The 27092-nt window shown below is 39.9% G+C and overlaps 2 protein-coding genes across 5 annotated transcripts in view; both read right to left on the minus strand.

Moving 5' to 3' along the window:
• Positions 1 to 2376: 2376 nt before the first annotated feature.
• mlnr (motilin receptor) lies at positions 2377 to 9822 on the minus strand. The gene is made up of 3 exons (XM_015029223.1): positions 9171 to 9822; positions 7533 to 8361; positions 2377 to 5106 (listed from the first exon to the last, which is right to left on the minus strand). Exons 2-3 carry the CDS (start codon positions 8314 to 8316, stop codon positions 4799 to 4801), a joined length of 1092 nt encoding a protein of 363 aa, XP_014884709.1. The 5' UTR covers positions 8317 to 8361; positions 9171 to 9822; the 3' UTR covers positions 2377 to 4798.
• Positions 9823 to 11134: 1312 nt separating this feature from the next.
• The window catches only part of fndc3a (fibronectin type III domain containing 3A), a 64390-nt gene continuing 48432 nt past the window's right edge, over positions 11135 to 27092 (minus strand). For all 4 annotated transcript variants that reach the window (XM_015029255.1, XM_015029246.1, XM_015029261.1 and 1 more), the window contains 13 exons: positions 26187 to 26273; positions 23782 to 23920; positions 22912 to 22980; positions 22706 to 22824; positions 21802 to 21907; positions 21451 to 21626; positions 21248 to 21361; positions 19754 to 19903; positions 18200 to 18546; positions 17293 to 17505; positions 16190 to 16356; positions 15249 to 15373; positions 11135 to 13646 (listed from right to left, as the gene is read on the minus strand). In XM_015029255.1, the coding sequence (XP_014884741.1) occupies positions 13323 to 13646; positions 15249 to 15373; positions 16190 to 16356; positions 17293 to 17505; positions 18200 to 18546; positions 19754 to 19903; positions 21248 to 21361; positions 21451 to 21626; positions 21802 to 21907; positions 22706 to 22824; positions 22912 to 22980; positions 23782 to 23920; positions 26187 to 26273 (2136 nt within the window). In that variant the 3' untranslated portion in view covers positions 11135 to 13322. The remainder of the gene's footprint in view (positions 13647 to 15248; positions 15374 to 16189; positions 16357 to 17292; positions 17506 to 18199; positions 18547 to 19753; positions 19904 to 21247; positions 21362 to 21450; positions 21627 to 21801; positions 21908 to 22705; positions 22825 to 22911; positions 22981 to 23781; positions 23921 to 26186; positions 26274 to 27092) is intronic.

A 27092-nucleotide genomic window follows, 5' to 3' on the forward strand; every position in this document is an offset into this window, starting at 1 on the left:
TCATGTGGGGACTTTGGGTGGGTCACTCTTGCACATGAATGTAATTTTATCTGCTTTGCACCCCAGGCTGTATGCTTGGAGTTTATTTAGATTTTCCCATTGGACATTGTGAACATTTGCAGCTCCTTTGGAAAGCCGGGGAGCAATTTTTCCCTCTACTATTAGATTTTATTGAGCTTTTCTATTAATGTAAGATAGACAGATTGCCCATTAGCTTCCCTGTCCAGCCTAAGGCAAAGTACTTTTATAAAACAGTGAAGCATTTTGGCTCTTCAGACAGCAGAAACATTTCAAACAAAGGTAATTGAAAATGTTATCCTCCCATTGGTTCAAAAGCCACTATAAAATAAATATAAAGCCACTTTGGACAACAGACTGATAAATATTTCAGCTCTGCTAATAAAATGGTAAAACTATGAGCTTCATTCTTATTTATAGTTACAAAAAATAATGAAAAAAGTCAGGAAAAAAGAGGATACAGAGAGTGTTTTCTTTTTTAAAGTTGATTATTTCAGTTTTTTTTCTTACTCATCCCCTTCTTGCAGAGTTCACAGTGAGCTGCTCAGGTTTGAGATGAATGACCTCACAGTCATTCTGTGGTGGGAAAAGCTTTTGAAATAGAGAGAAGGGATGAGAAAAGGAGACAGCAGCATGGAGCCGAATGAAAGTAAAAAACAGTGACAGTGAAGTCCAGGTTCTGTAGTGCTGAGTGCGGTTTAAAGAATGTTCTGGATTTCACTTCACCCAGTCACGCTCATGGCTGAGGGAGCAAAACAGGAAAACAGTATGTGCTCATCATAATTTGCGGAAGTAAACTGGAAGGAGAAACTGATAAAGATGTCTTAAAGGCATAGATTAAATATATTTCTTTTATAGATTAAAATATGTTTATTTGTAAAGAAATTTGTGTATTATGATCTAATACATGCTCGTTGTTTTACTTTACATCTGACTGTCGTTTTAAGTTTTAAAATCCCTGATTACTTCGGCGCATTTATGTAACTGGCACACACTTTGCCGCCCTCTGGTGGTAAGAAATATAACGACACTGTAATAAAAGAAAGGAAAATAACTATGGAGCCCAGTTGATCCATCATATTTCAAAATGAATTATTCAGGTTTTATGTGGAGTACCAGCTGTGAAAGTAATTTTACTAGTATTTTATGCATTTTATTTAAAATCTAAAATTTCTTTAAGTTTGTTTATGTTAGTAAAATCAGCCTTGGGGTTCATTTATTATTGTTTATTATTTACAACAAAACTCTAACAATGCTCACCAGAGTTTTGAAAGTGAAACAGGCTCACTGCATCACAGATTCTGCACCATGTTCAAGAGCGGAAATGAGGGATTCCCCCTCACCCCCTTTCAGTCCTTTGCTCATTAATCATTGCCTTAAACCCTGTTTCTATAGAGCAGAGCATCCCAGTTGTTTCCATGAAGTTTAAAAATGATTTTAGACCTTAAAAATTGACTTATTAACACTTAGTAACAAAGATGTAGTTGTGCTTATACATATTTTATAATAAATAAAAAGATCTGAGTAAATATAATTTTAATGGCACATTGGATTAAAAAAATGCAAAACGCTTTGGGTCATTGTGTTGCTGAAAAATGCAACATTACCCCAGTCTGTGGTCAAGAGCGCTCTGCAACAGGTTTTAATTCAGAACGTCTCTGTGCTGTAACACAGACTGCTACAGCTGGTCCTGTCTGGCCCACAGCAACTTCAACAATTCCTTAAGGAACCCTGAAAAATATGAGTTACAACAACATTTCACTTCCCTTTGGAATCAGTAAAGTATTTTTGAATTTGATTTATTTTTGTCTAACAGTGTTTCAAAACTCTCTGTGTAAAATTGAACAGCATCGCCTGCAGTGGGTAAATTTGGACTTTTTTTTTTTTTTGTCATGAATTTGAAATGAAAGCTGCATGAATTTAAATGATTTTGGAAGGCTCCAGGGCAGGTATATCGACAAACCACTTGTAGCGCAGCTCTTCATTATCTGACAAAAAAAAAGAGAAAAAAAGGGCAAAGAACCCAGAGAAGGGTTGTGCTGCTTGTTGATCTTTCCCCTGGGTGATGTCAGGTTAGTCTGCTGTGAGATATGAGCTTTAACAAGCTCCTTTAGCTTCTCTGGCAAAGAGCTGAATTACTCCGTTTAAAAAAAACAACAAAAAAAGAGTGGATGAGTCAGCCCAGAGCGACTGCGTCTCTTTGTATTTGTGCAAACCAAGGCCTGATGATTCATCGGCAAAATCCTGACAGCTCCTCACAAAAAACAAAAAAGAAAAAAGAAAAAACAAACGAGACGCATGACAGCCGGGACGTCGACAAAGAAAGTTCAAGGTTGTTCTATGTGAGAATTATTATTATTTTTTTTCTTTTTCAGGATGGAACACGTAATTCAAACATTACACTTCTCTCGGGAACAGATGAGACACAAAAGACCACAACTTCTAATTCAATAAATAAATTGTCCAAAGTGATGGGATGACTCAAGTTGTGGAAAAAGAAAATCGTTCTAAGCCTCTGCGGTTCTCTTTGAAAAGCACTGAGGGCAGCTGTTACTTTGAATATGGTGATGCAGGGACGTTGGCTGGAGGCATACATGCAACCCAGAGAACATTTAATATAATAGCTGTGACAGATTACATGCGACAGCCGGCACGTACGCAGGCCTCAGACCTCTGGGCTCAGGTGGCACCAGCGTCTCTCACACACAAGCTCACATTCACACACCAAAGGTTCCCCGTTTTGATTTTAAAATGCTTTTATCAAGTTTATATTCAATGTTTTCACACACATACACAAACTCACAACTGGTAAAAACCCGCTGGCAGCTTTATTTTGTCGTTTTCTTATATGAATCTCAAACAGTAACAGTAAACAGTATGATTAAAAATGTTTCGTCCTACGGGGCTTTGTAAAAGCATTCACCTGCCTTCACCTTTCCCCGTTTTGTCATGTTACACCCCAAGCTCCTGTGTATTTTGTTGGGGTTTTATACCCCTGCTGCTACAAAGTAAAGCTCAAAAATGTTTCTAAATATGCACTACATAAAATGTCACTGCGAAAGCTAGCAAAAGTAAACCAAAGTGTATTTATATTTTGAGATGTTTATACAAAATGAATACTGCACAGAAGAAGATAAAATGTAGAATGAGATGAGCCTTTTCAATGAATATTTAAAATTGAGAAAAATAGGCAGCATAGTTTGAAGTTAAGTTACTTTTGAAAGCCTGTTGTAGATGTTAAAAGTAGATTTTGCATAAGAACTTACTCCTAAAATGACCAGTTTTCATTGGATTCATAATCAAAAAGATTTCTTTTTTGGTTTCACAACAGTCATAGTTGAGAGTCCAAAGAGCCGCAGGTTGCAGACCCCTGTGGTGGTCCAGCAAAAGTGATACATAACTGTAAAGATGAGGACATTTTTTTTACATGATTTTAAACATTTTACACCTATAAAAATCTGAAAAGTGTGGTGTGCTTTTGTATTTAACTTTCTTCACTCTTCTTTACTCTTACGCTCCTAAATAAAATGCAAACAGTTGCCACTAGAGGCCATTTGTGAAGGTGTCAATTTTTCAGAACATTTGAAAATAAAATTAAAAATTAAAAACAGCATCATGAAGACTAAGGAACAAAGATAAAGTCATTGTTAACAGCTCAACCCATCATCCAAACAAAAAAGAAAAGACTATTTAGAGTAGCAGATTCTGTCAACACGAAACCTGTCTGGCCTATGTGAAAGAGAAATGGAAATGAAAATCCCTTTTGCATGTTGCGTCTAATCCTGCACTGACAGGATTTTAGGATGTCAGGATGTTTTCTCACAGTGGCACACGGTGGTGACGGCATCATGCTGTGGGAATGCTTTTCTCCATCCAGTCTAATTGGGATTGAAACTGAAAACAAGAAGGAGATATTTGCAAGAAACAGAATTCCATTTAAAGTTTGACCTACATTTAAAATACTTTGCGTGGTTGAAAACTAGCACTGCACATGACCTTGAATACGCCATAGTCATGAGCTAACATGGCAGTGGCAGCATCATGATGTGGGGATGGAACTCAACCTCTTATTACTGTAAATGATTTGAGATTTCCAGTAAAACAAACAATCCAAAAATATGCAATTAGAGCTGGAATGCAGAGATTTACATTAAGGCATATTCACTTGTTACAATGGCCTAGTTAAAGTACTGACCTAAATCTCACTAAGAAACACATCAATATTGATGTTCACAGATGCAGTCTGATGAATTGTACTGAGCTTGAACTGTCTTGCAAAGAAGAATGAGTGGAAACCTGAGTGTGAAGGTGCAAAATGAACCTACAAACCTGAAAATACATTGAAGTGTGTGGTTGTAGCACGACAAAATACGAAAAGGCAGAACAATTCACCAACATAATTAACTCACTGTACATTACAGAAAACCTAGTGATACACCAAGATGCATAAATGACACATAAACAGTCATGCATTCCTCCTAATAACCAGTTTTAAAACTCTAATGTAATCCATAAACAACGGAGATAAGTGAGCTGAATTTACAGATATACCAGATGTAAATAATACTGAACACTGACTGTATAAAGGTATCTCAAGAACTATACTGTGACATTATAGGCGATTATAATAATCAGAAGGCCATTAAGAAGTAACAGATCATTATTATTATTATTATTTTTTTTTTTTGCATGGTAGAGCCCTGTTTCCCCTCTCATCCATTTTCTGCGCATCCTCACTGAGTATCCTCTTTTGATCTTGAACCCTAAACCGTAGAGAATCTCAGACCCCGGTGAGGCTTTCATTCAGCGTGGAGATGTGATCGATCATACAGAGCTGCCTCTGGCTGCGGCTGGCCTGCCGGGGCCGCTGGTGCAGCAGGAAGAGGCGCTTGGCCGCGGCCCGGTACTTCCGGGACATGAGGTTGTAGACGACCGGGTTGATGGAGGCGCTGAGGTAGCAGAGCACCATGGAGGCCATGTTGAAGTTCTGACTCAGCATGGCCGTCTCGTAGTCGTCCACCTGGGCGAAGAGGTTTCTGCCGATGTGGTAAGGCAGCCAGCAGATGATGAAGGCTAGCACCACCACCACTGAAAGGCAGAAGACGGAATAGATCAGAACAAGAAGCTAAATGAAAAAAAAAAAAAAAGACACTTAAAGTTACAGCCAAAGAGAAGTCAAGAGCTAAAATCAGTCGGCAAGTGTTTGTTCCACTGCAAAAAGTTACAGTACGTGACCGTAAAGGAACCAAAGCAAAAACCAGAACAACATAAATTGTTTGGAAATAAGACAGATGGTTTTATCTAATTTAAAAAGCCATTAAGTGCAGTTGGGTCTCCACCACCTTCCTCTTGGAGGTGACAGAAGGATTTGACTGATAGCTTGTTTCAAATCCGTGAAACAAGCTATCAAACAACAACGCTCAACAGTCAGTCGTCTGACAGGATTGTCAGCACATGTAGCTATGTTGCCTTCAGTTATAAAAATGCAGTTTTTTAGTCATAAAATAAATTTGACCTCATATTTTGGCGCCTTGAAATTGGCCTCTGTCTCTTTAAGAAGCTCCTACTCTTTCAGACACTCTGTCTTCAGCACATCGTCGCAACAATGCTCCTCATTACGCCATTTATAACAGTTCTTAGGAGCGCTGAATTTTGGAGTAGTTTGTTAATTGCTGCCGCTGCAAGACTGGAGGAGCTGAAACCGGAGGGCTACCGAAGCATTAGTAAAAAATTGTGGTGGCAGGGTCGTGCCACTATTTATTTAGTAAATATAGACATACACCCAGAAGGATTAAGATCACTAATTAAGAAAAGAAAAGCGAAAAAAGCTCCTTCTCTACACAGATTGTGTTGATTCATCACACAAGACCAGATAAAAATAGAGAACATGTAAAAAAAAAAAAAAAAAAACTCAAGGCGTATGTATACTTTTGCGAGCGACGCAGCAGCATGCAGCCAGCTTCAGCAATAACACTATTTATTTTTCATGAAAAATGGAAGTAAAGGAGTCAGCTAGAGGATTAATGTCTAGCGTGGAGAATAATCACCATAAATCCAGCAAAGAACACAGTGAGTGATGTGGGAGCTAATCACTGAGTCACCAGTATTGATCAAGAAGCCCCTGCAGATAAAACCCTCATCAGTTTCTAATGGAGGCACTAATTTCTGTCAGGACAGTAAATGTCAGTCCTGTAATTAAAGGGAGGTGTGTCTGACCAAATTACTTAAAAAATAACAGTTGGCACAGAGTGAGTGGATGCCAGAGTTACGACAGACGAATTAAAAATAAAAGCTACCAGGACTGCAGCAATATTATAATGGATGCATCCTGATGAAACATTTGGAAATAACGTTCTGGTACGGTCACGCTCTTTCACATCCTGCGCAATGTTCCAGAGCTTCAAATTAAGATAATCAGCATGAGCAGCGGCAGGACATGATTAGCCTGAGACTAAACCAACTAATTAACCAGATCATATCAACAACGGAGCACATGGCACCAGCTCTCTCTCTTCATCAAGTCAAGAGCCAAAGGGCACGACGTGGTGGTGCATGTGGCCCCGTGGAGCCGCTGGATAATGCTCCTGATGGTGCAGGAAACCAGAAGTCCTGGATTCCAGACTGTCAGGCTGGCATTTTTACTGCTTCAGCCACGCTGAAAGGCAAACTGACTGTGCAAACAGGTGGGATTTCAGCTTTAAAAGCCTTTCCCCTACAAAAGGCAAGATTAGAGCGCTGTCATTACCAAAATCTGTTTGTTTTAGTTTGAGGGGATGAAAAGCAGGAAATAAGGATGACTTACAGGGTGTTTTCTTGTGGTGAAACGGTGTGGAAACAAATCTTTTATGTAGTCTCTTCGAGGATTACCATTTGGTTAATTAGAGAGGAGCTGTGGAGCTTTGAAAAATCTACTGTTAGTTCTGTAGTATCTATAAAGTTATTGTCTTAATTTATTTATCTGATAATTGTAAAAAAAATCAGCTCTGGATCAGCACGTTTTTGAACTATGACTGAGAAAAATGACTCAGATAATATTAATTTTAGTTTTTAGAAGGTAGTTAACCAGTAGTTAATGAACAACTATTGACTAAACCTCTGCTGAAGTTTGCAAACATAACAATGGGTGAAGTGACTTCATATATGGAAGGTGTAAAAAAAAAACAGAACTCAAGTAAGGAACACAAGCATGAATCAGTGATGGATGGATGGATGGATGGATGGATGGATGCATAGAGGAATGGATGAACAAAATGAAACATTTTCTCTGCTTTTCTCTCCTTCTTTCTCCTCATCTAAGCTAACAGTTCATTTGTTAGCGACTGTGGTGGAACCCTGTGAATTTCTCCTTTTTCTCTCCCATTTCACTGATTGCATGTGTCCCTTCAAGTAAAGCAGTTAAGCTTTCTGTGACGTTTCCACTGAGTCACTTTTAAAAATTGAGCTCCACATGGTTGATTAAACTCTGCTCCAGTGTTAAGTTTCACTAAAGCCTCCCCTGCCTTCGCCTCACTCACCCAGGATCTTGACTGTTTGTCTGTGGGACCTCTCCCGGGCCAGAGTGCAGGGCCCCTGCATGTCGCTTTTGCTCTTCCACAGCTTGCAGCCGATGGAGCCGTAGAGGAAGACGAGGCAGAGCATCGGGCAGAAGAAGTAGGTGGTGGACACCCACAGCATGATGTGCAGCTGTCCGGAGCTGATGGCGTAGCTGGTGTGCTTGCACTGACCCGTGTCGTAGTCGGGGCGCGTGTCGTTATCGTACTCCACCCCCACCAGGAAGAGCGTTGGGGCCGCGGAGACCAGGGCGAAGCCCCACAGGGCGAGGATGATGTACTGGACCCGGCGCCGGGTCACCATGACTTTGCTCCGGAGCGGGAAGCTGATGGCCAGGTAGCGCTCGATGCTCAGCGCGGTGATGTGGAGGATGGTGGCCGAGGTGCAGCCCTCAAAGATGTAGTGGTAGAAGCGGCACACCGCCTCCCCGAAAACCCACGGCACGTACTTCCACAGCCGGTAGAGGTCAAAGGGCAGGCAGAGGAAGATGACGAGGTCAGACACCGCCATGCTGGACAGGTACAGGTTGGTGGTGGTCTTCATGTCCTTGAAGTGCTGGATGATGAGGATGGTCATGGTGTTGCCGGTCACGCCGATGATGAAGACGAGGATGCAGATGACTGTAACAGGGATGAGGGTGGAGGTGGGGAACAGGGAGCCCTCGTAGTGGTGGTCGTCTATGTTGTACTGGTCCATGGCCTCCGCTGCTCCAGCATGAAGGTCAACTGGAGGTCGGGCCCAGGGCATAACAGTCCCACTGAAAGCTGGACGGCACACTGGGAAATCTGGACGCTACAGTGGTGAGAAAGAAAATGATCAGGAAACCAAACAAGGGCTTTGTTTTAAGTCAACTTTATTTGTTTAGCACATCTCGGCAACAAGGCAATTCATGGTGCTTTACATCATAAAAATATCATCACCACATCAAATAGTCAAGAAATGGAAGAAAAAAAAATAGTAACAGACATTTCATTTGTCAATTTCCACTGTGAAAATCATCAATACATGTAAGATATACTGGTAATTTTGTCAAGTGACATAGTTAAAATCATCAGTAAACATAAAAGAAAACATTTGACTTACTACTCAGCTCAGTTAATTATTCAAAGTAGTTTAAAATCTTTCTATCTAGGGATAAGATTTTTGTATTGCAAATACGTTTTTATTAGTCTTCTGAATTACTAAGAAAATGAATTCAGTTTTTATATTGAAAGAATCTGTATCATTTAGATTGTTTTTATAATGTTGAATCACTACAATAAATAAAATGTTTGGTAAAATTCTGATTTGTTGAGACCCGCCGCTGATTGGAGCTTTTAGTTTTAATTCAAGCAATTAATCTTAAATTATTTTTGTCTTTCACTGGTTCTACTGAACTTTTATATACACTGAACTAACTTTGTACTCAAACATAACTTTTAAACATCTGATATTTGTCAACAAATGACAGTTCAATACAGCAAGTAATTCCTGTAAATCACAGGTGAAATGAAAAATTACTACGACATGCAATTGTAATAAATGTGATATAAAATGTTGTAGTAAATAAGTTTAAAAAAATCCTAAAAGTCAAAAGAATGAATATTTGTTGTCGTCTTTACCTGAAAAACTGAGTTGTTTCGACCTCCCTAACTTTTCCTGGTCTCCGTGTGGCGTTCAGGAGCAGCAGCAGCTGAGGGGGGTTCACATGAAGTGGCAGCGCCCGCCTGGATGCTCAGACTCCTATTACGGCACACGGAGAGATAATGAAAGCAGCGCCTCCTGTGCAACACCCCGAGGAGTCACAGAACATCAGTGTGTGTGTGTATGCATGTGTGGTGGGGGTTGCCTGCTGTGTGTGTGTGTGTGTGTGTGTGTGAGTAATGATCATAATCAAATGCTGACAGGACACATTAGGGCAAAGAGGAATTTTAAGGTTACACAGCAACCCCAGGCCCCCATTATGAATGCTCTCCTCTACATGAAACATCAGATAGAGATCATCATTATAATTAATAAAAATAATAGAAATAATATTAATAAGTTTCAATTGTGACGATATTATAAATTCATCTAGTTTCCAACTTGTAGACATCTTTACATATTATGTATATCAATACAATACACATATATGTGAATATATATATATCTATATTTCTTTAAAAGCCTGTTTGTTTTAACCAGTGCAAACCCTTTTGTGTCTCAATAATTGATATTGCGCTGAATTAATGATGAGAGTAAACTCAGCATAAAATTGGGATAGCATTGATTAAAAAAAATGACAATAAAGGTTCAGGAAAAAAACTGAAATGCAAACTTCCTGCTTTAAATTAGAAATAAAAAATACAATGTATATATTAAAAAAAAAAAAAAAGCAGTTAGGGTTGAATGTGTAAAATTTATATATAAATATTTTTATGTTTGTTTAATAATACATTTTAGAGTATTTAACAAACAAGTGTCCAATTCAATGCCAGGTTTCAGTTTTGAAATGCATGTTTTAAATCATTTTTCTTAATTTCATCATTTTAGGAGAGGATTCTGGAAAATAACTGGCTGCTCAGGCTTATGCATCAAGCAGGGATGTATTTTTAGTTTCTGATCAACAGGTTTCTTTCATTTTTATGTCTGCAGCAGCATCAGTCACCGAACGCCGCATGTCTGCTGTGTTCTGTTGAGTCAGAGCTTTTCCAAATAAACGAACCTTTGCAGCAAGAGACACCGACTTCAGAGTTTATTGCGTGAACTGAAGTAACCCACCTCAGGATGAACTACTCAAACCTCAGAGGGTCAGCAGGAGCCCTCTTCCTCTCGCCCGCTCTGTTACCGTTTGCTCCCGTCAAAGCAACACAACAGGAGAAAACTGGCATGTTTTCTTTCAGGAGTTTCCAATTCATCTCTCACCAAGAGCCAACGCTGAGAACAATGCAGTGGGAACAAGAAGCGGGCCCACCTTCACCCTCATCCATCACGGCGGCTGCGGTTGCACCATGAGGCGCGTGTTCGGGCTGAGAGAAGGAGCTGCTGCATCTTTTTCAGTGTCTTCAGGATGAACTCTGAAGACCTCCGAGGAGCTGACAGAACTCTTCGCTCAGTGGTCCAGGATTATTTGAAAAATGATTTCAGGTGTAGTTTCTTGATTTGAGACATCTAATATCAAAGGGAGGTGCATCAACATTATTTATTGTCATTATTTACGTTCAAACAATTATACTGTAAGATTGAAAAACATCATAAGAAATTAGGTAAACCACAAAAATGCCAAATAAATGATATGCAAAACCAAAAACATGATTGGGTTATGTTTTCGTTTTACTTACTGGAATGCCATAAAACGGCTCCAAACTTCTTATGTTCACATGTGGTGAAACAGTCCAACATATGAGCTATACTTAGACATGTTTGATGCTAACATTATGGAAAATGCATAACACCGCCCTCTAAGTCTTTGAAAATGAGAGAGCAAAGCTACGTGGACTAATAAAGTCTCAATACTGACGTAAAACTGACTGAACTCTGTGAAGATGTTTTAGGTGTTTTTGTTTAGAAGCAAAAGGAAGCCAAAGAGATGCGCTCAAACTTCAACCATGATGAAGAATTATAAATCTTTTATTGTGCATGGATCCTTTGTAGATATCATGGCTATACAGATACACTTTAGATACATATCTATGATTATACATTTTTCCCATAGCGAACATTGTAAAGTGATATGTCTGGTAGTATGTATAGTATAACAAATCTTTTTGGAATGTACGGTGTATGAGGTAACTGCAAACATTAAAATTACATAAAAATGGTCTTTTATTTTTGTGCATATTTTACTCATTTTTGTGTTTTTTTTTGTTTGTTTCTTTTTTTAAATCTCTCCAGCCAAAAGGCAGCAAGCCCAACGGTGAAGAGGTGTTAAAATGGCACACTTTGCAATCGCTATCAAAAATAGGAATTTGAATCATTTCAGTGACAAAGAAGAGACGTTTGAATGTCTGAAAGACCAAATCATGTAATTACTCAGGATGTTTTGCAAGATACCTGCGTTTCGTTTCTATTATTTTTTTTTCTTTTACAGCGGCAGCAGCGGAGATCTGCTAAACAACACTAGACCTCACAGCCAGATCAGCACTGAAGACGACTCAGTGTCAGCAATCTGTTACAAATACTCAACGTACAGAGAAAAGGCAAATTTTAGATTTGCATTATAACACATTTATGTATCCATCACTTGCATTCCATGATTCATGACTACTCAGGATTGTTTTAATCTTCTGTGGAGAGTATTAACATATATTACTTCAATATTATAAAAAAATATACTTCACACATGTATGAACCGAAAAAAGGAACAAAAGAAAAATCTAAATATAAAGAACTACTTTTCATTTTTCTCAGGATTACATGTTGACTAACTCCTAATGAATGCTGCAAAATAAAAGGAAATAAAACACATTTGAGTGTTTTTAACACTAAAAAAAAAAGATCAAAACTTAAGAGAAAATTAAGAAAAAAAATTATACTGTTCCCCCCCTTTCCCCTCTACAAATTAAGGCCTCTGAAACAACTGGTGTATAGATTTTTTTCTTCTTCTTTTTATTCCTGCTTATAGATGAGCTGTTTCAGTGACACGTTATGCGATACTACGACTTTTAAAACACCCAAAACACAAGTAGGGCTTGCACAATCTCAAAGTGTGCTCTATAAAATGCATCACAAGACCAAAAACAAATGCAGTCAGTCAAGATTTTCTTCCACTAAGGTGCAAAAAATCAATTACCAAGGAGAAAACAAAAGTAAAACATATGAGAAAGCGTACATTTTTTGTGCTGAACAACAATATTTAAGAGAAAAGCAGCTGCATGATTGTAAAAACAAGCTACAGTATAACTATATGATAGTAAAAATAATTAGAATTCACTGTTAGTTTGGTTTCTGTTTAACTTTACCCTTTGATTCGTTTTGTTTTTGTTTTTTTTCTCCTCCACAAACCTGCCGAGCCTCGTGTCCTCGCTGTACAAAAATATACGAACATTTCTCCAGTCGTTTTTGCATCCTTGAACATTCCGAACTTGAGAAAGATTGAAAAGTGCTAAATGAACGCTCTATAATGTGAAAGAGAGATTTTCTGTGACTCCCACACGGAGTAGAGTGGGGTGTGGAGTTAGGTTCCTTCATCTGGGCGAGAAGCCCTCCCAGCCGTCTGAGCTGTGGCACGAACTACATAGAGTACACACACACGCACACACACCTCACTGTGCAAACACTGGCCCTTCAGGTCCCACAGTCAAAAAGCACGTCAGCTAAAGACAGAACCTACAAACTATTTTTTTTTTTTTTTTTGGAACACATCTATGAAAAAAACAGCTTCATACTGGACACAGAAATGGAAATATAAATATGAACAGTCTCTATACATTTAATAAGCGCGCCGTCTTCCCCCCCGAAACAAACCAATATGCTTTCAGAGTTCCTTCTGCACAGGCGGCTGACCGCTATAGATTAGAAATCTGAGCTGAAACCACAACTTTGGGGCGGAGTGACAGAGTCAGGAGAGTCCGGAAGGAATCACAGGTGCCAAATGAGATGTTACATCCTCCATTTATAAACACACACATCCTGCTGCTGCTGCTGCTGCTGCACCCCATTTCAGATAACGTGATTAAGCCGTCCAAACCGGAAAACAGTTAAAGTACAAAACAGAGAACACAAAACAACAGAGAGATGGAGGGGACGAGGGGGAGAATAAAGCTATAATCCTGCAGCCAGGCGGCGCTGACTCCTCACTTAATGACGAAGTACTGGATGACAAAAGCGATGAGGATGGCGATTACGGCGAAAACCATGAGGAGGAGGAAGGCGCACTGCTCGTCCGTGAGGCTCTGTCTGGTTCTGATGGACTCCGTGCCGGTCCGGGAGCCGGGCCCCGCCGTGCCGCCGCCTGCCGTCGCGTCGCTCCGCTGCTGAGAGAGGGTCACGGTTGGGCTGTAGGGGCCGCTCAGCTCCGTGGCGTCCTGGCACTGCCGGATGGCGCACACGCGGAAACGGTAGTCACTGCTGGACTGCAAGTTCTGGACATGGAAGGATGTGGCAGAACCTTTAAAAGTCTTTGGAAGGGGAAAAGAAAATGAAAGAAATAATTAATCCCAGAGGGAAATTAAATGTTGTTGTAACTCATTGTACAATTTTCTTCACAGAGTTGTTGTAGAGAATCCCAAAGTTGAAAGTACTCAGAGGCCTTAATTAAGTTGGTCCAACTTAAAGCGCAAAATAATTTTTGATGTGAATTTCTTTGATCCATAAATTAGGTATGTAATATTTTAATGAAACAATGTGGCAGTTTGTTTTGGCTGGACAGTTTCCTAACTTTTTGGGTATTTTTTCCCCCCAGTTTATTTGGTCTACAAAGTCTTAGTTTATTCAAAGCCACTAAAAACCCTTCTTCCATCAACCTTATTTAATAGATGAAATTATGGGCTCCAATTTTTTAGCATTATTTGGAAAAAGTAGCTGGATGTTTCAGTCCTACTTACTTTTAAAGGTTACTCCTAACCAAAACTGACAAGTCAGTCAAACACAGTATCAATAAAAGAAGCGGACAAACGTCACCATGGTAACCCTGGAGGAACTACATACAGCCAGCGTTACAATTGATTTACATCACGACATATTCATGTGTCAGAGCGGCTGAGTCAAAGCCCAGTACAAAACCCAAAGGGGGGAACATTTTCAATGAATACTTTTAAAAGTGATTGTAAGATAATTACTCACCCAACTGCTTCCTACCAGCTGGATTTTTATTTTTAGCTGCGACTGACCATTTAAACACCAGAACGGATTCTGATTCATATTTTTGGTGATATCATGTTGTAGGAGAAGCCATCTGCTTTTAGATGTTTGCCAACCAGTTTTCTGAGTCGGATCTGAACGCTTCCAGGAGTGACACGTTTCTCAAATTTTCTTCACACAGAAAACCACCAATAAAATGAAAATGACTGATTTAACTCAGGATTTTATAGTTAAAAAAAAAACAACTACTCGACTACAGATGATTTAGGGCTGCAACAATTATTTTAACAATTGATTGTGACAATCAAATAATAAATTGTCACATTCTTCAAGCTGATTTTGTACAATATTAGAAATACATATGGGTCAGAAGTTATGGGTAGGGAAAAAAATAGATTTTTTATGTCAATTGCAAAATGAATATATTTTTATACAGTTTTAGCTTAATTACTTCATAGCTGGTTTACACAACATCCTGCCAGTTTAAACTCTGCTTCAAGAATAATGTCTCCTCTTAAAAAACAGATGTTTAACCCCAATGAGAGTGACAGTAAGAATAAAACAAAGACATAATTCAGAAGTTGCATCATTCAGCTTTCTGATTCAATTGCCAGCATGTGATGCCACATTAGCATAGCCCTGCAGCGGCCATCATTCCACGTTAACATGGCTGCAGGCCGTCATGAGGGATGAATGTTCTTTGCAGGAGCGAGACACCTGGGATGCCTCATGGATCAATGACCTTTGCATAATGGGCAATTTAAATCCGGCAGTGACAATACAGAGTGGGCAGCACTGCAGAGACAACAACACGGTCCAGAACCCATCTGCATCCTGATCTGCACCAAACCGCCTCTCTGAAGAACGATGGGGCCGCTGAAGGTAATGGGAGAAGGATGAGGAGAGGAAGTTACCGGTACCTGTTTGAACTCTGAATTTCCCATCATGCTCTGCAGGCTGTAGATGACTGGGTCCCCCTTCATGAGCGGCAGGGCTTCCCAGGTGACTTCGCAGGAGTTTTCGTCGAGACGCTCCACTTTAGGGGCTGGAGGTGGGAAAACAGGAAGACGCAGTGGGATAATCCAGAATAAATAACACTCCTTTGGGCTTCCCCAAAACTCTGACATAATACCACAGTAAAAAACCTACACTGCAAAAACACAAAATCTTAGCATTTTATCTAGATTCTAGCACAAATATGCTAGCACAGTTGAAATAAAACTTGCAAGTAACTTCTGAGCAAGACATATGAACTTGTTTTAAGCCGAAAATCAGCTATATAACTCTGATCGGAGCAGATCTGGCATTTATTTATGATAGTCCGGTTGTTCTAAACCATCTAACTAGAAATAAAGACTAAGAAACACATCCAGCTTCTTCTGACTTAGAGTTCCACAGCTGTAGCTTACTCCTCAACAGGAAGGTGGGATTGTAAGCCTCTAAACTAAACCGTTAAAGTGCCTTTTTGATCTCAAAACATCTAACTATAAGTGAACATGTTAGTAAAAATCCAGCACTAAACCCTCTTTACTCTGGAAGTGGACTTCACAAACACAGGCTATCAGACACATGACTGCCAGATACAAAAAGGGCTTCTGCACTGACAATAGAGCCTACACCCTCATTATTGACTTCGCTGTGGGATCAAAAGAGGCTTTGCAGAGTCCGACAGCGAACAGACCACAAAGCCGAACAACCGCTTTCCAGATGACAGCCGACACGTCTGTGGCTGCCGGGCCTTCTTCGAGTAAAAAGCCCAGCTTTGGTCAAATGGGGTTAAAAGCTGAGCACATTAGCTGTCAGCAGGACGCGTCTGTGGAACTGAATGAGAAGAAAAGAAGAGAAAGAAGTTGAACGGTACCTTTCACAGGAGGCGGAGGAGAGCGTGGGGTGGTGAATGTGTAAACACTGGAGAAGGGCCCTTCGCCCGCCTCGTTAAAGGCCTGGATGCGGAACGTGTAAGAGGTAGACTCATTAAGCCTCTGGACTTTGTGTGTGTGGCATGGTCCTTTATACAAGGAGATAAATCTGCAATGACAGGAGCATGAAGAAAGGAAAGGATTTAATGAGGAAAGCATAAATAAGGAGGGGAAGAGAAGCAGGCGCTGCACTGTGGCAAAATATACATCACTAAAGACGGATTGAGAACAGAACTCTGCTAAAATGTCCACGTCTCTTTCACATCCCACCACATTCAAACCAGACTTCATGGTGTTTCATTCTGATTTAAAGTAATAGAACAAAAAGCAGCACATGCATTTGAACTGAGAGAGAGCAACAAATAATCTGAAAAGTGCATTTGCATTCAATCTCTTTACTTTGAGACCCATAAATAAAAACATCTTGCAACTAATAAAACAGCTCACTCTCAGCCTGGAGCTTGAGCTGGGGAGCGTCAATAAATAGTTTCTAATTTTTGACTGAGATCATGAAGTGGATTTTCCTCCATTCATATCAAACACTGACTAATGAATAGGCCTGTCACAATAAAATTGTTGGACGATAAATTGTCCCAGAAGTCACGATAAATGACAATATCGTTTGTTTGAGACTACGTTCAACTAATATAATGGTAACCCTCTCAAAGATCAATAAGCTTTAATTTCTAACAAATATTAAACGCAGGAACTGGAAGACACTTTAAATAGGAAAAATAAGTAAACAACAAATAAAATGAATATCACAGGCTCTAAACTGTCCTGCAAAAAAGCAGCTAGTTGAGACCAATGAATCAGACTGAAGCCTTTTGTTATGCCGTCTTTGTCTTTGGTTGAAAGAGAGAGAGAGAGACATGAGAAACAAACAATCATGCAAATAGAAATTACCAAGCTTGTTCTAATTTATCATGCGACTAATTGATTTATTATGACAGGCTCAGTCAAGAACAGATGAATATTTTTGCAAGGCACTGCAGCTCATTCTTCGGTTTAAATTGCCTTCCTATCCAGCCTCTGATCTACCAACCTGCCACTCTTGTCCCCCATCTGCAGGTGATACTGGGGGGCGTCTGAGGTGACGGATTTGGGTGGGCCGTCGCCCCACTTGAGCCTGAGGGTCTGGTGGCTGAAGGCAGTGCACTCCAGCCGGGGAGGCTGTGGCGGCAGAGGCTTCGTCTTGAGCTTAAAGGTGTGACTGAAGGGCCCCGTTCCCAGGCTATTCTGGGCTTGGATTCTGATCCTGAGGGAGAAAAAGCAGAGAGAACATCAAAAGGCAGTCGCGGGCGAGCTTTGTCTGGCTCAGAGCCTTCGTGTTTGTCTGCAAAGTTTTTACACTTGGATATTTCACAGCTTTAAAATGGTTTATCCGCTTTTCAATAAAAACTCCGGCTTCATGAGAGTTTGGTATGAATAGAGATCGAGACGGTGCTGAATCCTGCAACAGTAGTTGGAGGGGTTAAAAAAAAAAAAACTGCAGATGTGTGATGGACATTTCCCTAGGGCCATGTACACATTTCATATCAGATGATATCAATAATTACTGATTAATTTTTTGTTTTAAATATCCAACATTCCACCAAACTGGTTATCTTTCTTCTTTCATAACCAATTTCCTCTTAAGCTGTTGTATCCCTTTTATCCTTTCCTTCCACTTTGTCCCTTTATATTTTTATTTTTAAGCAGCCTGGTGGCGAAGTATTAAACTAACCCCACATACTGAGGCATATTGTGTGTATTCTGTACACTATTTGCAGACACTTGAGATTTTATAGTCAACAACTGCATTACTAAAGGTAGTACGATTCGTCCCATTTTTTTATCTCGGTACAAAGCCCTTCATGCTGCACTAACATGCTTGTTTTGCATGGTGTGTTTCTGCTCTGGTGAGAATCAGCTGATCCTGAAATCTGAAACTTTTCCACCGCAGCGCCAACCTGTAGCTGGTGTCGGGCTGCAGATGCTGGATGATGTATTTGGTTACTGGTCCGACAACGACAGGCTGCCTCTCTCCAAGGTCGATCAGGTAGGACGTGATCTCAGAGCCGTGATCGCACGGAGGGTCCCAGGAAACCCCCAGGCAGGTCGATGGGGAATAGACCACCTGCGGGCGGGATTCCGCTTCATCCTCTTCCTCTTCTTCGTCTTCATCTGCTAAAGACTCAAACCTCTGCAGCTCAGACTCCTTCAGTATGTAGATGTTACTGACAGCTGCTGGTACGGAGCAGGGGGTCTGGCAAAGCACGGCCTCGCTGAAGGGCCCCACACCGGCTACGTTTACAGCCTGCAAAACAAGAGCGGACAGTTTTTGTAATCTCTAAGGGAAACATAAGTGGAATGCAGGTTTGACCACTAGGTGGAGCTGTAATGTAAACAAAACAACAAGCATATTTAATAATTAACAATAGCAGCATAGCTAGAAGAGACTAGAACAAATAAAATACAGCTTAGAGAGGATTTTAAATGAGAAATGTACTGATGTCTGGAATTAGGAATACAAAAAAGAATCTTAAGAAAAGGAAAACTATTTTGTTAGTTATAGTCTTATGACTTTGAAAATATTCAAAACAAAGCAGCCACCTGTTAAAGCAGTGCATCCCGGGGGGCCATTTGTTGCCCCCGGACTGAATTTATGCAGCCCACGGTTGCACTTTGCAAATTTTTTCCCCCTTACACAGGTGGTTGATGCAGATGGAGAGTTTTTATCTTTAATCAGGGCAATTACATTATTATTACACAAAATTATTGTTATTCTATTTTGAGGACCATCTCTATGCAGCAGCTTTTGGTGGACTCGGATCTTAATTCATCAAATCTGTCAAAATTATTTTCAATAAAAGTGATCTAACTCCAGTTTTTATTACTCAGAATTGAAAAGGCCATGTTCTATTATCTGAAGTCGAGAACTTTCAAAATTCACAAAGTGGGTCCATTTATTTTAATGAGGGAAAAACTTTTTCATGTTTTGGATCTACAATAATTTACACATCCCTTTCCAACACACAATTGGAGTACTTGTTTAATTAAAGTAGTGCAACTTGGTTTATTACTGAGTACGTAAAAAAACAACAACAGTATTTTCTTTTTTCCTTTATTGTTTTTACCCGGCAGTCGTTTGGACATAATTTTGGCCCAAGTGGCAACAAGTTTGGCCAAAACACTGAAATGCACGCAATATATTTCCACTTAAAAGAAAAAATAAATAATGCATACCAGCCCACTCAAAACTGAAATGCTTGTTCAGAGGTGGTTCAAGTCTGGTATAAAGTTTGATTATATTGTTTGAATCCTCCCCCCCCCCCCCCCCTCCTACGAAAGTTTTAACAATGCTAGTCATAAAACAGATTAGTTCTTTTATGCACTATGAGCTACAAGGGCATGATTATGTTCTTTCAAACAATAATTTACATTCAGTAAAAAAAAGAAAAAGAAAAACGAGAATATTTAACCATATTTAGAAATAAAAACCTGAAGAGTCCGTCAAAGCTCACCTGCACGCGGCAGAAGTAGTTAGTTGCTGGCAGCAGCCCCTTCATTTCATGACTGAGTCCCGGTCCGCTGTAACACACCTGCATGCTGCCTTCTGCTGCTCCCCACTCAAGACGGAACTCCGTCACTGGAGCGCCGTTGCAAGGAGGGGACTGGAAGTCAAACGACAGTGACGATGAGCGCTGATTACACACTGCAGCTGAGTGGAATTTGTCTATTGTGTTCTCCGAATGATGGATATGACGTTTCTAGCAAATTGGAATCATTTTATGTGACCGACCAACACAAAGTCGAGATTCGTAAACCGCCTTTTGCTGCCATTTCAGTTGGGACTCTTTTCGGGTGGTTCTCTACTATGGATGTGAAATGCCAGACGAGATGTCGATTATTTAGACATCTCGTCATTTGCATCAAAATTGATGCTGACGCCTTTGCACTCGCCCAAGTTGCTACACAAATGCACATTCAGCGCAGCCTTTTGTTGAAAGAACCTGGTTTCTCTAAAAAACATGTTGGTGGAAATCTATATGGCACTGAGTATTTTTCTCAGTATCGAGTTTGAAATGTTATTATTGTGACAAGCTATCTCTACTGACTTTCAACACCTAGAAGCTTCTACCCTTTCTCCATTTGTCAGATTGGGTCAAGAACATCTGTCAACATCTATTCCACAGATTCTCCCTTTTATTTAAAATTAACCGTCCCAACACACTAGCATGCTTTGATCCATATGTTTAGGTTTGCTCTCTTGCTGGAAGGCTAACTTCACACAACAGCAGCATTTTACTGAGATTGAATTACATACAGATGGACTCAGCTGAGAAAAAAAAAATCTAGTAACTTCTGAAGGCAATTAGTTACACTGAAATTGAGCGAATAAAGCTTAATAGCCAATGTAAGCTACGTTCTTAAATTTTTGTTTGCAAAAACATAAAAACAAAAAAAAAAAAACAGTTTTTTCTCCAAATCACAAAGAATTTTGGGCATGCCCCCGACCTCAAACTTGGACTGCAAGCATAGTTTATTGAAGCAGATGGACATTTTCTTACTTATTAGGGATTTTTTATTTTATTTTATTTTTTTTTTTAACATTTCAGAAAAATTTTAGATGCAAAAAATAGATTCCCCATTATAAACAAAATTCATTCATCTCAATTTTGTAACTCCTAATACCACAATTACTGATTTGCATTTACTCAAAAGCAAATATTGCAGTTCAAACAACCCAAAACCTTTTTAATCTGTGGAATTATCTTATATAATGCAATCATGCACCAGTGATTTACTGGTCAGTTTTCTATAAAAATCTGAATTGAGATAAAACAAAAAAGGAACAAAAAGTTACAAATGTCACACAAAAAGTATAAACACTTGTGGCACCGGGTGCTTTCAGCTTAACAATCTTGACCCGCTCACATAAAACCCTGAAAACCCCCCCCCCAAAACTAATGAATATTGTGACGGGTAGGAATACTTTCAGCAAGGGCAACACTCACCTCCCAGCTCACAATGACACAACTGGGTGATTTGCATGTGGTCGCAGGTGCCTTGCACTGCTCCGGGGCTCCAGGACCCGTTGTGACCTCGCAGCGCTCAGAGAGAGGCCCAAACTGTTTTGTGAAAGAGCAACAAGAACAATTTAGCCGGTATTTCCTGTAAAGAACAGGTAATCCTTCTGTTATTGGTGTGTCTTTCTCACCCCAGCCTTGTTTGCCGCTTTCAGCCGGAAGCTGTAGGTCTTGCCGGGAAGCAACCCTCCCACAGAACAATCCAGCTCCGAGCCCTGATAAACCTCCCTGCTCTCCTCAGACTGCGGTCCGCTGATTTCAACGCTGTAGTAGGACACTGGGCTTCCTCCGTCTACTTGCGGGGGACCTGAGTGGTTTTGGTGAAGGTTAATAAAATGGAGATGATAAGCAAATGTTACCATGCAAGAACGGCAAAGTAAAAGACTTTAAAGCAGGTCAGCAGGCGAACATTTGCATCAACCGACACTAGAAAGTCATCCCACACACAGCTAAGTTTGCTAAGTTTGAGAGGAATGACTCACCCCAGCGCAGTTGCACTTCCCTGGCTTTGGGCTTGCCCACCAGCCGAGGGGGAAGGCATGGCCCTGGGGGCACCGCAGGAGTCTGGACCTGCAGGGTTTCTGACAGCTTGCAAGAGAATAAAACACACCAATTAGGAAGCAGGGAAATAACAAAGCTGAATCTCACACCATCCTCTCACTCTCCCCGACAAAAGACAGTGGAAACAATTGTCATTTCCCAAAGCTTATCAGGCTCCAGCAGAGTAGAGAGGAGACAAATCTGAGTGCATTGTTTAGGCATAGTTTTGAATGGGTAGTTAGATTATCAGACAAACAAAAACAGAGACCCAACTTTTTAGTGACGAAGCGAAACGTGCGACTGCTGTTCCACCAGAAAACATCTCACCTATCTACCAAGGAAATGTGTGCACGGACAAAATGGTTGATAGAGAAAATTAATGAAGATAGGACGAACTGAACTGATGAGAAAAAAGCCTCCTCTGACACATCCAGGGAGGGTTAGATGATTAGCAGGACATGTCGTACTTAAACACAAGAAAGCATGACCTAATCTCCGACCAAACGAGTTTGACTTTATGACAATTTCCAATTAAAGGAATCAGACGCACTGGCTGCCAGAGCTAATAATTAGTTTCCCTATCAGCCAAGAAATGTATCAATACTAAAAACAAACAAGAGGAAAATTTACATGTCTGGAGAAGAATAAACAATTTGATAATTAAGCCTGTATGACAGTCTCATTAAAAACACTCTTAGTGTTCTTTCAAAAAAACAACAACAAAAAAAACAGGTGTTTATTTTTTTTCCCATCTTTTCTCTGCAGTCCAATTAAATTTGAAGTGATTGAACCTCTTGAAATGTTTTGTGCGCAAACAAGCACGTGGAGCTTTGTGCAGTGACTCACCGGGCTCTGCCCCCCCTCGCTGATGCAGTAAAGCCGCGCCTGGTAGCAGCAGCCGGGCTTCAGACCGTCACACACGTGTTCCAGGGCGGGTCCCGAATACACCAGTCCCCATAACAAACCTAAAATCAGACCCATTTTAGTTCATTCCAAACTGATTAACTTAAATTACAGCAAAATGTAGTTTTGAGCTGAGAAATGTAACCAACCACTTAAGCCCTCAGACAGCTCCACGACATACTTCGTCACCTCGGCTCCACCGTTGTCTTTAGGGGGCTCTGAATAAAGAGACAAAACATCAGGATTATTAGATATAGGCTCTTATTTCTGATTATTCTAAGTTTATGTTCGCAAACTGGTAAGGGTGTGCACTTTTGTCACAAATGTCAACGCGTTTTTAAGATGTTTTGTTGTGATAGACCAACACAAAGTAGAGCATAATGATAGAAAGAGAAAAACTGTTTACAAAGGAGTGAAAAAATTGTGCCATTTGTTGCAGTTACATCTCCAGCAGCTTCTGAAAATGGACATTTTTGCCCATTTGAGTCAGTTATGATCAAGCACTACATATATTCCTCTGTAGACTGAAACAAGAACAATCCTGTGTCAAAACAGCTTGAGCCAATTTTTTGCAGCTTTGACAGCTTTACATTTTGCTCCCAAAAGAAAAAAAATATATATACATCTTTATAAGCAAGAACAACTTTTTTAAGTAAACACAGTATGGCTTCTAAACTCAAACAATTTTCTGGAACACAAAGAATTGAGACATTTTCAGAGCCACAGATGTGTTATTCAATTTGGAGGAAAAAAAAAAAAAATTAGTCACACAGATCGAGCACAGCCCTGGAAGATGAGTTCGTCCAGTGACGTGCATGAAGGATTCTTGCTGATGTCTGGACAGAAAAAAAAGAACTGATGTCATCCACTGTACAGACTAGCTTGGATGTCATCTGTCTCATCTATTGTTGGGTAGCGCTCCAGGACAAAAGTGAATCTGTAAACCAGACCTGCCAGGTTGTCGGCTAGAAGAAAGTATGGGAGAATTTTGGAAGAGAAAAGCTTGGAGGAAATCTCACCCCAGGCCATTTTGAAGCTGTCGGGTTGGACTCTTCCTCGGATGGTAGGCCTGCAGGGACAGCTGGGTCTGTCTGGCTTTGTGATAAATTCCACAACCTGACTGGGGTTACTCTTCCCTTCTGAGTTGTACGCTGCCACCTTGTTAAAGTTCACAAATAGAGGCAGTGAGAAGACAGTTTGACATAATACTGGCAACAGGTTACCTAAGCAAGAGCAGAAGGGCATCTCAAACTATATCTTCAAGATGTTCATTTCAGAAATTCGCTCCAAAAAAGTGAAAATTGTATATTATACAAATTCATTAAGCATTGAAGTTTAATATTTCAATCATTTAGCCGGAAATTCAGTTTCTTGGAACAAAGGACCACAAATTGAGGATGTTTTTTTTTTTTTTTAAACAACAAATGTTGGCTCAACTAAAGGTTTGTGTAATGTACGGTATATCCACTCAATAATTAGAGCAATTTTGTGTAAATTGCTGCAGAGTAAGAAGTCCAGGTTGCTTTAACTTGTCTACAATTTTCAGTTTGGTGTCCAATCTTCCTTTAGAGAAAACCACATATGCTACGTTTACACTGCAGGCAAATGTGACCCAAATCCACGTTTTTTTGGTGTCTGTATGTGTTCCATATCTGACTTTTTTGTGGCAGTATGAACAGACCAGTTCCAACCTTTTCACCCCTCCAAACGCCCCACCCCCCAAAAATAATATTCTTATTTGAGCTACTTCTGTACTAATTTGGATACATGATTAGATGACATGACTTCCTGAATGGGGAAACTTCCCACTGGACCTCAAATGACTGGGTATGTGTGTCTCTTAACTCTTTATTCAAATCCTGGAGCTTAATTGACTTTCCGTCTGAAAAGAATACTTTGGATTCATGAATAATAATCCAATCGTTTTTTTCCTTAGCCCATGAAGGACACATCTGATATCTCCATAGAAGCTAAACACACAAAAGTTGCACTTGCAGAGCTCCAGAGGCACTGACTCCAACCAAAGTCCACACTTGTCAATATCTGCCAGCCTTTGAATATTACTTTGATTCAAAAACCTTCTTAAGGCTGCAGTTATTCATGTTACTTTTGCACCCTTTTTCGCATTTTTCCTTCCATTAAACTTTCTATTAATATGCTTGGATACAGCTCTGTGAACAGCCAGCTTATTTAATAATACAGTTTTATGTTTTATCCCGTTTGAGGAGGGTGTTAAAAACTGTCTGTATGGTAAATTAAAAATCTGCGATTTTCCCATGATTCTGAAGGCTATAAAATGGCTATTATCTAGTATTTTGTATTAAATGTGAGTGTAAACTTTACTGGTCTTGTTTAATAATGTAAAAAATATGCTTTTTGGTCTCTATTGGCTATAAATGCTAATCATCAAAATTAACTTTGTATAATGAGCATGTATAAGAGTCTCACTCTTAGAACAAATTTAAATAATTTCTTATTGAGCCACCTGTAAGTCATCAGATACAGCAATGCACAGTTATGATATCTGCAATTACAGCATTAAGAGAAAACATGCACACTACAACTTAAGTCTACAGAAACCCTAAAACCAAACACTGCAACCACACAATGAGCAAATGCAGCTTCAAACTGCAGAAATAGAGAAATCTTCATCTTGCTGAACGCAGATCTTTCACAGACTGAAGCAAGACAAACAGCTTCGCCCTACATTGTGTATTTTGGTAATTGCAATGAGAAACAGAGGGATTCTATCATTCAGACATGCGATAGTGTGTTTCGCCGATAAAACTCTTTTCCATCAGCATCATTCTTCCCAAACGCGTTGCACCGTTTCCTCTGGCTTACTGCATAAACCTTACAATTTGTTTTATGGTCCACACCTTCATTTTATTTCACGTCCTAGAGGCAAATAATGGAAAAAAAGTGCAGCTGTTGTCGGCATTTGCAGCAGGAAAATAACCATTATTAGGGAAGGATGGCAAACAACCGAACAGAATGTAATGGGAAAATATAAAGGATGGTGGTGCAAGACAGGTTGCAGAAAATGGTAGAAAATTTACAAAGATTGGAAAAAAAAAAAAACATAGTTCCTCTCAACTTGGCAAGATTACTGCCAGCCAAAGGGCCACATATTGGTCAAACGCTTTGCTCAACTAGCTTCTCACTGGGGCCCTGCATGCGATCAACACTGGATCAAGCCTGTTGATGCTTTCAGCTGCCCGCTGCTCTGCTGGCAGAATCCTGTAAACGGATGAGTCATATGGCAAACGTGGGGCTCTGCAGCACCACGGCCACCACCCCACCCCTCCCTCCCTTCTGAAAGCTCGCCCAATTCTCATTCTCACACACACACACACACACACTCCGCTTCCTAAATTAAACCAGATAACCCGTTCTGACTTAACACCTTGCAGAGCTCGCTTACCCGAAACTTGTACTTGGTGCTCCTGCGGAGATTCCTCACGGTGTGGGAGAGTTCGTCACCGTCATAGCTTGGCTGGAAGCCATATCCCTGGGACAGAGATGAACGGGGGGGAAAACAAAACCACCAGCTGAGCAATGACTTACTCAACAATCACTGAAGCGCAGAAAAATATGGGATCTGAGGGGGGAACAGCAACAGAGGTAAAGGGAGCTGCAGAGTTTTTGACAGCTAAACCTGCAGGTGGCATCTGAAGCTGACATGAACTACAAAGAGGTGTGTAAACCAATATGTATTTTTTCATTCTAAGATGGTTGATATGGGGAAGGAAAAAAAAAGGATCTGAAAGAATTTTCCACTACAATGGACAGCAAAAGTCTTCACACCAGTTAAAAAGCCAAGTTTTTGAGATGTAAACCAACTTTTTTCAGCTTTGATGTGACATATAACCTCTACAACTCAGTTGAAATAAAAACAAAAATCATTTAGGGAGAAGAAATAAACAAAATGAAAAAATGAATATAATGACGTTGGCTTTGTATAATTCTCTGTTCAAAATAAATCAACACAAACCGAGTAATGCAAAAGGGAGTCAGTACATACTTATAGTAAAGTTTTTCATGATGTTGTTTTAAATTGCAACTTTACTCTGCAGCGATAGTCCAAATACTGTGTGTAATACTGCATATTTTAGTACTGATCCAATACCAATAATAATATTTTTTTTATTTCAGTGTAACATATCAAACTTCTGCTCTTTAAGCATTTTTGCGGTTTTTCCTTTCAATTATTTTGTTCAAACCTAGGACAGAATTTAGACGTTTATAAGTATCTACAAAATACTTAACATATTTGTGTGAACAAAAAAATAAAATTTGAGAGCAAATCAAATTTATGGTGAGATGAGAC

The sequence above is a fragment of the Poecilia latipinna genome, unplaced genomic scaffold (assembly GCF_001443285.1).
Source record: "Poecilia latipinna isolate Pla-1442-1.1 unplaced genomic scaffold, P_latipinna-1.0 Scaffold10, whole genome shotgun sequence".
NCBI lineage: Eukaryota > Metazoa > Chordata > Actinopteri > Cyprinodontiformes > Poeciliidae > Poecilia > Poecilia latipinna.